General features: G+C 42.5%; 1 protein-coding gene across 2 annotated transcripts in view; it reads right to left on the bottom strand.

The window, feature by feature from the left end:
• Positions 1–2869: 2869 nt before the first annotated feature.
• The window catches only part of Plekhb2 (pleckstrin homology domain containing B2), a 40193-nt gene continuing 29489 nt past the window's right edge, over positions 2870–13573 (bottom strand). For both annotated transcript variants that reach the window (XM_008848274.2, XM_029553612.1), the window contains 2 exons: positions 11070–11175; positions 2870–5565 (listed from right to left, as the gene is read on the bottom strand). In XM_008848274.2, the coding sequence (XP_008846496.1) occupies positions 5429–5565; positions 11070–11175 (243 nt within the window). In that variant the 3' untranslated portion in view covers positions 2870–5428. The remainder of the gene's footprint in view (positions 5566–11069; positions 11176–13573) is intronic.

Genomic DNA, 13573 nt, shown 5'->3' with positions numbered 1-13573 from the left:
CAATGCCATGGAGATCAGAAGAGGGCTTAAGATTCCCCTAGAACTGGAGTTAAGGACGGTTCATAGTCTCCATGTGGGTACTAGGAATCGAACCTGGGTCCTCTGCAAGAGCAGTCAGTGCTCTTAAGTGCTGAGCCATCTCCATCCCTTTTCTGAAAGTTTTGAGTAACTGATTTGATGATATTTTGCTATCTAGAATCTATTTATCTCTTGCTTTTTTTCACATTGGCTTGCTATATACTTAATAGACTCACTCATTCAAAACCAAAAGTATGGCTACCCTAGATTCTCTGGACTATACAGAACGGTCAGTCATGTACCCAGAGATATTGGAGAAGCTATTGGGAACACTCTGCCAATTGATTTGTTCAAAAAAAGGTTTCCTGCCAGACACTGTAAAAGTGTGACTGTACAGACCACCCAGGTGTTCTTACACAAATCATACATTCACACATTGAACATAGGATAAAAGAATGTGGTGCAACATCAATGCAGATGCAAACTGTAATCACTAACTTCAAATTCCTTAGTGAGTATTTGTCTTCTGAGCCTCAGCATCAGCAACTGAAACCTCAGCAAAACTTCCCTTATAGCTACTGATAGACTTAGTGAGTTAAGGACTTGAGAGATGGCTCACTAGTTAACAGCACATACTGTTCTTGCAGAGTTAAGTTCCCAATACCCACAATGGATGGTTCACAACTGCATCTAACTGCAGCTCCAGGGGATCCAATGCCTCTGGCCTCTATGGGCACCTGCATTCACACCCACATAGTCAGATACAGACCCACAAGTACACATAATTAAAATAATAAAGCTGGGTGTGGTGACGCACTCCTTTCATCCTAGCACTTGGGAAGCAGACAAGTGGATCTCCGTGATATTGAGACCAGCCTGCTCTAGAGAGTGAGTTCCAGGCCAGATGGAGCTACAGGGAGACCCTGTCTCAAAAAACCAAATATAGCTGGGCATGGTGGCACATGCCTTTAATCCCACTTGGGAGGCAAAGGCAGAAGGATCTTTGTGCGTTCAAGGCCAGCCTGGTCTACACAGAGAGTTCCAGGGTCAGCTGAGGCTACAGGGAGACCCTGTCTCAAAAAGACAAAAAAAAGAAAAAGCAAAAAGAAATTATAAAAATAAATCTTATTTTAAAAATAGTGAGTTACTTCCTCTGAAGTGACAGTATATCCTAACATCCAGGGTCCCAAATGAGTGGCATTTTTCCCCCATCTCCTTATTTGAACACACACAGGCATCCTCAGGCCCTTGCTGAGATACCCCATATCCTCATATTTAACCAGAATACCTGCCCTGCAAGAGGACAGATGAAGGGCTGCGGGAAGGGAACCATTCCCCCTTTCTTGAGAGATTTGCCTGCAGGGGAAGGATGGGCTCTGAGAAGGGGGTCTCTCGGGAGAGGTCAGGGAGTGGCTGCTGCAAAGGAGGCTCTGCCTGAGGCTGAAGAGCTGTGGCAACTCCATTTTAAAACCAACCTCCATTTTATTAAACACCCCAGTTGAATCTTTCCAGTAAGAGCGAGTAGTTCCCGGAATACCCAGAGACCAACTGCCACAAAAGGTCAAAACTGCCTCCCAACCACAAATGGTCAAAATAGCCTGACAAACAAACAACCAATCACCTACGGCCCCGTACATTCACTCCACCATGAGTTAAGGCTGCGGTGGACCCCCTGTAAAAGGCCAGCCCAAACGATGGACTGGGCCTTCTCATAGAGCTGGGGCGCCGGTCTCTGTGTTAAGGTGCCTACTGCGGTTTGTACTTTTGTTCAATAAACCTTGCTTTTGCAGCTTTGGAAGTGTCAGGCAGTCGCTGGTCTCTTTGGGGTCCTGAGGCTGAAGTATAACAAGGTATGTGCTACAGCAGGCAGGAAAAGTTGCTAGAGGCCTGGAGTGTATGTTCTGAACTGTCCAGCAACTGGCTTGTGCTGTCCTTTGGTACCTCTGACTGCAGGACAGGCAGCTTCAGCTGGTTATGGTCCTCACATGGCATTTTTATCACTGATGACAACAGAAAAAGCTGACATGTTTCTATAAAAACAATGTTTTCCCTATGTAGTCCCAAATTGGCTTCAAATGATCTTTCTGCTTCCAATTAATACTGAGATTACAGGTATAAACTACCATGCTCAGCTCAAGGTAATTTGTGTGCATGTGTGCATACGTGCATGTGTGTAGTGTATGTGTATATGCACATGTATGTGTGTACATATTTGTGTGTGAAGACCAGTGGTTGACATCCTCTATCACTCTTTACCTTATCTTTTAAGATAGAGTCTCTCACTGAATCCAGGGATCACTGATTGGTTAGACTGGTGGACCAGGTGAGCAAACTCTGGGGATCCTCCTGTCTCCAAGCCTTCAGTGCTATGATTACAGACGTATGCAACCATGACCTGATTTTATATGGGTGCTGGGGATCTGAACTCAGATCCTCGTGCTTGTGTGGCAGACACCTTACTATCTCACCAACAACCTCAAAATAATTTTAAAAAGACAACCGAAGTATATTAGTTACTTTTCTGTTGCTGTGATAAAACACCATGACCAAGACAACTTACGGAGGAAGAGTCCATCATGTCAGCAAGGCATGGCAGCAAGTGGCAGGCCTGGTCACAGGAGCAGGAAACAGAGAGCTTACATCTTGAATCACAAACATGAAACAAAAAGTGAACTGGAAGTAGGGCGAGGCTATGACTCTCAAAGACCACACTTCCTCCAGCAAGGCTGTGCCTCCTAGAGAGCCCATGGCCTCCCCAACAGCACCACCAACTGGGGACTAAGTATCCAAATATTTAAGCATATGGAGGGTATTTCTCATTCAAACCACAAGAAGTCACAATGAAACATACTTTAAGGTTAATGATCATTTTAATATTTTAACATTTTTCACATAAACATACCAATTGCACACACATGGGAAAAAATAGGCTCTGTTGACACAATGGAATAACAAAACCATGGAAGCAATCACGAAGAAGATTGACTCTGGGAGAAAAACAAAGCTGCATTCTGTGCCTTCTGTCCATATAAACTAGAAGTAACAGTACAAAAGATTACACAGGATCAACAAATGATACAGAAAATAAGTTGAATCTTTCTGTCTTAACTCTAGGATCATCTTACTGTCCAGAAGTTTACTTTGGAGGCAGAGATGGCCAAAAATATGCAGTTTGACCTTCTTGACAAGTGATGATCGGAGGCATGAACATGGGTCTCCCTCTTGTCTTTCATAAGCAAAGTTCTGAAGGTAACCCAAAGAACTGAAAGAGCAATGAAATCCGCCACTACAGAACCAGCAGCCAACCTCCTGCAGGTCAAAGCCATTATTAAAAAGTATCCACAGAAGTTAAATGCTCACTCAACCCTGAATAAGCACTTCCCTCCAACACACAAGTCTCATGAACTGTGAAAGGGTATGGCTGAAGGTACCGACGGCTGGTCCACAGGCTTTGGGGCTGAGGAAACAAAACACCCGAACCCATCTTAAGACTCAGGATGCATTTCATTCTAGAATTAAATCACGGGTGACAGGAAATGACCAGGCTCAACCATAGCTGCCTATTATAATTCACCCCACTGGAGTTGCAGGCTAGGCAGGGAACAGCCATGGGACACTGGGAGACAATTTTGCTTCAACACCACTTCAGGGGCATAGTTCTAGACATTCTAGTTACCCAGTAACCAAGTTCAAAATTAACAGCCAAAGCATCCTTGAAAATTAATTTTAATGCTTTGTAAGAAAAGCACAGAGCTTTAAGAATGATTACAGTCTGAGTAACGTCCGTTGTTGACACAGGATGCAAAATCAATGTTACATTTATTAAAGCAACACTATAAACAACACTGTGTTGTCACACATCCCATATATCCAGGGATGACAGGGAAGCGTGCCTTATCTGAAAATGGGCAGTGTCGTGTCAACAAGTCCCCTAGGAGTGACTGGAAAAACACCAAGTCCAATTGGCAACTGGCTTACATGCACATTGTTCTAAGTCTTGAACCCATCTAGAGACTGGCTGAGTAGTACAGTGAGGCAGCACGCATGCGCCCGGCCAGGCAGTCACAGAGCATGCGCTTCCTGGGAACACTGGGGAAACAGGACTATGCTGAGTATAAGACAGGGCCTCCACTGTGCTGTCCTGCCTTTGTGAAAGGGCACTGTTTAAAGCATGCCAGAGAGAAAGCCTGACTTTCTCAGGAGCTTTAAGACATGAGAGAACAGAAATTTAAATATTTGTAATGTGTTTCATAATATTGAAAATACAAGTGTTTGTCAGAAAAGCAGCTTGTGGGGTTCTCAGAGCTTCACACATTTAGGGACTAGAAATGTTTTAAGCTTCTCTATCATGAGTGGGTTAGGAATGAAAACAAGGCTGGGTCCCAGACAGCATGAGGGATCTGGAACAAATCCCTGAGAGACTATCCAACCCCATTTCTCAGAACTCAAATTTCTCCCAGCTCTTATTTATCCTTGCACACCATGGCCAGCCACAGGGCCCTACTCCTGCATAGGTCAGGCCTTCAAAGGGGCAGGGAAAAGTGTCCTCATGAAGCTTGCATTCCAGAATATTCTAAGGCTCTCCCCCATTCTCCTCACCATACTTTCTTAACAAGTAGAAAAATAGGCTATACACAGATTTAGCTGGCAATCAATATACCTAAAGCAAACATTAAAAATACATCTCTAAGCAGATGCCAGCCTACCTCTACCCACTTGTCACTGTTCTGCATTCTTCAAGTTTTAAAGGTAACCCCCCAAATTCTGAGACTTAAATCCATTCCTAATTTGAGACAATTTCCAAGTATCCCTACAGAAATCAAACACACATAACTAAGACTGAGCAGGGAAAGGGTGTCTCCCTTCATCCTGAGCAGCTAATCTTGCAGGGGGTCTGGGGGCCATCAGAGGATGGGTCTCAGGGCTCTCACACCATGGACTTGCAGGAGCCACCATCCCAAAGCTCCTAGGGTAACACGCAGCCAAGTCTGGCATGAGATTCCACAATCTGATGTTAAATCAAAAGAAGTTGCGTTTCTTCTCACCACACTCACACTTTCTCCTCCATCACTCAGTATTATTAATGGTCTAACAAGAAGACATCCCTTAATTACATCTACATCTAACTGTGAAAAAAAAATGCTTTTCAAAATAGGCATTTTTAAATAAGGTATTCCAAGAGTTCCCCAAGAAAGACTTGGTGTGAACCAGTATCCTGAAACAACCCAGGTTTTGGATCACTGCACAGTTCAAGCCTTCTACTATGGTGCCATGTGGGTTAGTCACAATTGCCAGATCACTATCACCAAAAGAATTATTAGGGTTACTATGAAACAAACAGAAATGCCCTGCAAATCAAATTATCGCACACAGGACTAACAGAAGCTATGCACAGAAGATCTTGAAGGATCTAGAAGACCCAGAACAGAGATCCCAGGGCCATGCCTGTGGCTGCCCCAGCAAGCATGCCCAGGGCCAGGTCACTATCATTGTCCCGATATCGCTCACGGATGATGACTTGGTTGGTAGGCTGCTGTCCATAAACACCTAGAAAAGAAGGGAAAAACAGATTTTGAGGAATAGTTTGGAACACCCAGCATTCACCAAAAGGATGGTCTCCTCATTAAATGGTGAACACTATATCTTCTCTCCATGTGACCAGCTTGTTTACTGGCTGGTACTTGATAGCCTTTAGAAAAGTGGCAGTAGGTAGATTCAGTGAGTTCACCCCAGCCTGCCACCAGATCTGCCACATGCCTGCAAGGGGGATGCTGTTAGAACTTATAAAAGGCGATACATACTCTCAGAAAGGAAGCTGAGGTGAACAACCCTTCAGAAGAGCTTTATAGGACAGTTACAGCACCACCTAGACTACCTGCTAGAAGCCAGGAAGACACTGATAAGGACTAGCTATACCTCAAGGCTACCTTGAATAAGGGAGGAAGGAAGCAGGCTTACAGCAAGGGACAGAACGCAAGTCTTTGTAAGAGCTGCAAGGTCAGGACATACGCTACTTATCAACACTCTGGAGAGAGCTGCAGGGACGTGGCCTGATTTCTGGGATGGAGAGAGGGAAGCAGCTAGAGCACCTGTAACCTTACAGACAGCACTCTCTCGGATCCCACCATGAGAAGATCAAGGTCCTCTGCTTGCCAGGGCCAAGTCCTCTAACAGTGCAAAGGGCAGAGTTCTGCCTCTGGTGTCCATGGAAGCCCTCCACAACCACACTTGCTGGGATGGCAAAATGGGAAGAATGTGGGAAATGTGGATTCAAGGAAGAGCCCCTTCCAGGCCACTGCACTGCATTCTCTCAGTCATGACAGTATCTAAGGATGTCACCAAAAGGAAACTGCAGGTGAAAGACCACCTTAAAATCTTTAAGGAAAGATCCTTAAAATGGGTGTCTTACTTTGGTCTCTTTCTTAAAAAATATTTTATTATTTTTACTTTATGTGTATGAGCATATTGCCTGCATGTATGTAAGTGCACCTGTGTCATGCAATACCCACAGAGGTCAGAAGAGGGGGCAGATCCCTCGGAACTGGAGTTAAGGATGGCTGTTAGCTGCCATGTGGGTTCTGGGAACTGAACCCAGGTCCTCTGCAAGAGCAGTCAGTGCTCTTAACTGCTGAGACATCTCTCTGCCCCCCTTGGCCTCTTCTTAAAACAATTGTTTAGGTTAGTATACAAAGTTATGTGTTTCATCATGCATTTTCATACACATGTGGTATTATACTTTGATCTCATTCTTCCCCTCTCCAAATGGTGGCCTGTTCACATAAGTGAATTCTACTATGTGCAGATTGTTCTTGGGAGCTAATCTGTACACACCAGTGAAGCTCTAAAAATCAAGACTAAAAATTAAGACTGGTCTCGCCCCCAAGGATTTAATTTTTTATTTTATTTTTATTGTTTGGTGGAAGAGGCCACTTCCCAGGCTCTGTCTAGTTACCAGACTCTACAATCATGCCCAAGTTCAAACAATAAAGAAGAAAGCTAAAATCCAAAGCTAAAATATTTAAAAGAAGCTTCTCACAGTCTGAATGGGATACACTTCCCTCTCCACACCCCTACCCAGCAAGAGATAAATTCTAAGGCAGAAACCTGCTGAGACCGTCTGGGATCTTCAAATGTCTCAATATCAAGAATGCAATAGAAAAGAATGCACAGCATATGGTAGGTATACAGTTGATGCCAAACTATGTAGACCAGAAGTTAGGAGTATTGAAAGGTACCATCTTCCATTTCTCATCCCAAATCTACTTCCAAGAACAGCATATTCTAAAATGGGAATTTTGGAGCTAGAAAGATGGCTCAGCAGTTAACAGCACTGGCTGCTGTTGCAGAAGACCCAGGTTCAAATCTCAGCACCCTCATGGCAGCTAACAACTGTCTGTAACTCCAGTTCCAGGAGAACTGATACCCTCTTCTGTCCTCCACAGGCAGTGCATGACACAGGTGCACATACATTTATGCCTAACACTCATACACATAAAATATATAAAAAGAATGTTTAAATAGGAATTTTGCAGAATGAATTATGCAAGCTCCAAGAAACACTGAAGGCTATCTCAGAAAATTCTTCATGTCTGAACTGCTAAACCATGTCACAATAATGGTAAGGCTACATATGTGCCTGTCTGTGCCGTAGTCACCCCTGCAGAATCCCAAGCTACACTTCCTCCCACACTGCCACAGCCAGGCAACCATCCTCTGCCCCCTCCTCCACTTCCTCTCCCCCTTCTCTACTTTCTCCTCTGCCTCCACATCCAACTCTACTACTTCCTCTTCCGCCAGCACTAATGCCTGTGCTGCTCAGATAATCCAGCCCCATTAAAACGTATCAGTCTGCACCATTAACAAAAGATGGAGCCATGCATGCAAGTTAAAGATGTACAGAACGTGAAATTAAGGAAGCCCCAGGGAATTGATAAAGGGAGGAAGAAGCTTGTATCACTGAAGGAACAGAGTCCACTGTTTCTGAGCATGTTACTAAAAAGCCTAGCAGTCAGTGTTATCAGCACAAGTAGAAATGTCTTGTTTATGCATAGTAGAAGCTAGAGATCTGTGGAAACTACTTAGAAAGTTGATGTAGAGAGGATGGGTCTGGAAGATGGCTCAACAGTTAAAACTGTATATTGCTCTTATAGACAACCTGAGTTTGGCTTCCAGCATCTTTTATAGGAGCCTCATAACTGCTTGTAACTCCAGCTCCAGGGGGATCCAAAAATCTCTGGCTTCTTTGGGCACCTGCACTCACATGCACAAATCCACACATGGATGCACACATGCGCATAATTAAAAACAATTTAAAACTGAGAAGAGAAAGAGAGACAGAGAAAGGGAAGAGTCTGGGGGAACTTTTCTAACCAATGAAGAAAATATGGGAACAGGAACTGAACTAACCCCAGTAATGTCTCAGGCCTAAGGAGGCGTTTCGGCTGACTTGCCCTAGAAGCCCAACTAAAACTCTGCTGCTGGGGGAAAGATCAGGCTGGACACAGAGAGTGTACAGGAAGCAGGTATTTTTATTTAGGCTGCAGCCTGTTCTAGCAGGCTCAAGTCTCAAAATCTGGACCCCAAAGGGAAGCAGCACGAATATTTTATTCCTTAGGCAATGGGTTACAGTGAGAGGGAAGGTTACATATTGACTATTAGTCAAGTCTCAAAATTAGGCAAATTATTATAACTTTAGAAAGAAAACAAATATTTAAAAACCCTGTCTGAAAATCTTTGCAGAAGTCTCCATCTGAGACGAGCAGAATTGAGGAAGTTTCATCAGGCCACAAGGCCAGTGGTTCCAGCTAGCTGTGTCAGCATTCTAACCATAAACTTGTCAGCTGAACTTTGCTGACAGAGACAGAGAGAGGAAACAAGGATTAAAATCCATATTTTCCATCGGGCTCTATATCACTGTCACTTGTAGGTTTTTTTAAAACATTTATTTATCATTTATTATTTATTTATTTAAGGGCATACATCATAGAGTATGAGCAGAGGTCAGTTCTTGGGAGAGTCAGTTCTCTCCGTCTAGCACCTGGGTGCCAGGGATCTAGCTCAGGTCCTCAGGCTTGGTGACAGGGGCCTTTATCCACTGAAAGCTCTTAGCAGGCCTACCACTGCCACTTTTTACAAGCAGCTTTGATGAATAAAACTGATGCCAACTCTGCATGGAGTATCTGGATATTTTCTGTCTTCACAATGGCAAGAGAACCAGGTGGAAGTGCTGTTTATCAAAATTATGCGATTTAGGTAATTCCAGTTCCAGGGGATGCAACGCCCTCTTCTGACCTCTGTAGGCATTGCATGACATGCACTTACACACATGCGTGCAATATACTTATACACATATAATAAAAATAATAAATATAGACAGATAGATGATATATAGATAGAAGATGATAGATGATAGATGATAGATAGATGATAGATAGAGATATATAGAGATGATAGATAGATAGATAGATAGATAGATAGATAGATAGATAGATAGATCGATGATAGATAGATGATAGATAGATAGATAGATAGACAGGAAATTAAAATGTGTCATTTTTAGCACCTCATGTGAGTACTCTGATCTGGCTCACTGAGATTTCATTTTATTTTTTTGATGCTGGAGATTGAACCAAGGGCCTTGCACATGCCAAGCACCACCACTGAGCTACACCCCCAGCTCTTATACTCCGTACTTTTATATCTATTGTCCACATGCTTGAAGCTAAATAAAAGTTTTACAAAGACTTCTGCATGACCCTTCTATTTTCTACAATGCCCTGCTCTGAGATCCATAGCAGGTTTCACATGAGACCTGGCCCTATCCTCACAAGCCCATATATAACAGTAGTGATAATGTTAATAAAATCTCACTGGATTTTATGCTTTCTTGCTAATCTAGAATTGTCAGATTTAGCAAATAAGAATATATGACAAACAACTGGATTTAATTTCAAACAAATAACCTTTATGTATAAATATGTCTCATTAAACAATAATTGTTTTGGGTGCTACAGATTGAATCCAAGGCCTCGTGCATATGGGACACATGCCTTGCCACTGAGCCCTGAGAGTCCTATCTCCACCTCCCCAGTGCTAGGGTACTGATGCACATCACCATGCTTGCCTTTCACATGGGTGTTGGAATCAAACCTGGGTCCTCATGCTTATGTAGCAAATACTTCACAGTATTTCCTGAGCCATTTCCTGAGCCTCTAATTTTTATCATAGATTATATATTGTACCACTGGGGTAAGCTCTAAATTGTATGATTTCATTAAACTATTGTTTATCATATGCTTTCAATGTTTAAGATTGAACTGAAAACAGAAAATGTAAACAACTAGTTGTGTATGATGGCATATGCCTTTAATCCCAGCACTTAGAAGACAGAAGCAGGTGGATCTCTTGCGAGATTGTGGCTAGCCTGGTCTACATAGTGAATTCCAGGCCAGCTGTGGCTACCAGGAGACCCTGTGTCAAAAAACAAATGAAAGAAAGAAAAAAAGAAGAGAGACAGAGAGAAAGAAAGAGAGAGAGAAAGAGAAAGAAAGAAAGAAAGAAAGAAAGAAAGAAAGAAAGAAAAAAGGAAAAAATAAACCACCAAGGTGTGTGCATATTTGGTTATATTTTAGATAAAAATTAATAAAATCTGAAAGAAAAAAATCAGAACTGGACCAGAGAGATGGTTCAGAGGGTTCAGGCACTTGCCACCAAGTCTGACAACTCAAGTTCAATCCCCGGACCCAATGGTAGGAGAGAACTGACTCCTTCAAGTTGTCTTCTGACCTCCATTGCTGAGCCATGGCACACATGCACCCACACATATATGCACACAAAATAAATAAAAGTATAATCATTTAAAAAAACAAAACTAATTTGGCTCTGTAAAAATATGGAAAAATCCAAAAGATCTATTAAAGAGAAAGTAAAAATCATAGAGTGCTTTGGACTCTCCAACAGAAAGAGCACCTCACTTAACCTCAGACTGAAAATAGACTCCTCTTTGCCTCCACTGCATGCAGAGACCAGAAGCAGAGGCCAGCATAAATTACCTGCATAGGGATACTGGTAAGGCACAGCGTACGCCTGCCCATTTGCAGCATAGACAACCTGAGTTCCTGCCGGGTATGCGCCACTGTACGGAGCATAGCCATAGACCTGGGAAAAGAGAAAGACTTGTTAGAAATACAATCTTGAAGGTCTAGTGAGATGGCTCAGTGGGTAAAGGCATTTGCCATCAAGCCTAATGACCTGAGTTCCATCCCTGGAAATCACATGGTGAAAGTGACTCCCACAAATTGTTCCCTGATCACCACAGCTGTGCTGTAGCATATCTATATAAATAATAAATAAATAAATAATGTAAAAATTTGTAAATGTTTTTTTAAAGTACAATCTTGAAATTCCTAGTAATATCATAAAATTGAGTTTTCAGGTTATACTCAAAATAGGTCCAATTTTAACAGAAGATTAAAAAGGGAAGCTAGGGATATAGTTCAGTGAGTAGTAGAGTGCCTGCTGAGCATGTACAAAGCCTTGGGTTCAATCTCCAGACTGCAAAAACTGGGTGTGGTGGCACACTCCTGTAATCTCAACACTTGGAAGTTGGAGGCAGCAAGATCAGGAGTTCAAGGTCATCCTCAACCACATTGTGAGTTTAAGACCAGCCTGGAATACATGAGATCCTGTTTCCAAAAACAAAACAAAACACAGGCAGTGCTGTGTTTGAATGTGAAATGTGTTCACAGACTCATGTATTTGAACACTTAGTCACCAGCTGGTGATATTGTTTGGGAAAGTATAGAATCTATAGGATGTGAATCCTCACAAGAGGAAGAAGCTGAGTGGGATAAGCCTAGATTTCATGGTCTAGCCCACTTCCTGTCTGCTCTCTGCTTCCTGACAGCAGATACAATGTGACCAGCTGCCTCACACTCCTGCTGCCATTCCTTCCCTGTCATGGTGGACTTCAAATTGTAAGCCAAAAAACATTCTTGCTTGCTTAAGTTGCTTTTGGCAGATATTTGGTCACAGTAATGAGAAAAATAGCTGACATAAGCAAGGCATCTTAAGATTATTGAAAAATAAATTTTAAGAACTGGAGAGATGGCTCAGCAGTTAAGAGCACTGACAACCTCCAAAATACAGCTTGAACACATACATCAGAATGTATACAAGTCATGTAAGTTGGACATGGTGGCCTTAAACCCCAGCACCCAGGAGGCAGAGGCAGGAGGATCCAGTTCATGGCCAGTATGGTCTACATAGTCAGTTCCATGCCAGCCAGGGCCATGTAGTGAGACCCTGTCTAAAAAATAATGAAAAAAGTAATACAGAAAGAAAAAAACTAAGAAACAGAAAGAGGCATTCAACATCAATAGCAAGAAGGGAAACACAAATTAAGATCACAATGGGGCCAGTGAGATGGCTCAGGAGGTAAAGTCAAGCCTGAGGACCTGAGTTCAATCCCTGGGATCCACATGGTGGAAGGAAAAAATTAAGTCCTAAAAGTTTACAAGTTGTCCTCTGACCTACACACATAGCACATATATACACAGAAATAATGAATAAATGTAATAAAAATAAATTTCTTAAAAAAAAAAAACAAAATGAGGCAACATTACATATATCAGAACAGCTGTCATAAAAACCAATGACATCAACTGCTGGTGACAATCCAGGGAAACCAGGTCATTCAGTCATCACTGGAAAGGGCTTTCTGATTTTCTGGGAAGGGTTTTCTTTATTTTGATTTTTTTTCAGTTCTGGGGATTAAACCCAGGGCCTCCTCACAATACAGCAAATGCTTTGTGTTATACCACTAAGCCATACACCTAGCCACAGGTTTTAAAAACTAAATGTATGATTTAGTCACCAAACATATGACTCGGCAATCACCCATTTGGATATTTATCCCACAGCAGTGGATCCTTATATTTATACAACAACCCGGGCATGTATGTTCACAGATCAGTTACTGGAAACAACTAATGTATCCCTCCAGATCAGTGTTGCTCAGAACCATACCATGAAACACTACTCAGCTACAAAACAGAACAGATGACCAACACATACCACATGACTGGTTCCCAAGGGCTTAATAACAAAACCATCAGACTCAAAACCTGCTGCTGAGAAACTCTTCCCACCTCTGTCTCCCATGCTAGGGGCCCACAGGTGTGCACTACCAATGCCCAGATCTTTTTCTTTTTCCTTTCTTTATTAATTTTTATGAGTGTTTTGCCTGAATGTATAGTATACCATGTGTATGCAATGCCCACAGAGGCCAGAAGAGGGCATTGGATTCATGATCTGGAGTTACAGATGGTTGTGAGCCCTGCCATGTTGGTACTGAGAACTGAACCCAGGTCCTCTGGAAGAGCAAACAGTGTTTTTAACTACTGAGCCTTCTCTCCAGTCTCCTAGCTCGTTTTTTAAGGTATTTTTTTTCCTTCCCAAATAAAAACTGCATTTTTTTATAATAAAACAAAGTCAAGGCCAGGTGTGGTAGCACATGCCTTTAATCCCAGCACTTGGGAGGCAGAGGCAGGAGGGT

The sequence above is a fragment of the Nannospalax galili genome, unplaced genomic scaffold (genome assembly GCF_000622305.1).
Source record: "Nannospalax galili isolate Female #2095 unplaced genomic scaffold, S.galili_v1.0 scaffold224, whole genome shotgun sequence".
NCBI lineage: Eukaryota > Metazoa > Chordata > Mammalia > Rodentia > Spalacidae > Nannospalax > Nannospalax galili.
The sequence above is the reverse complement of the archived record's forward strand: the minus strand, read 5'-3'. Positions and strand labels throughout refer to the sequence as shown.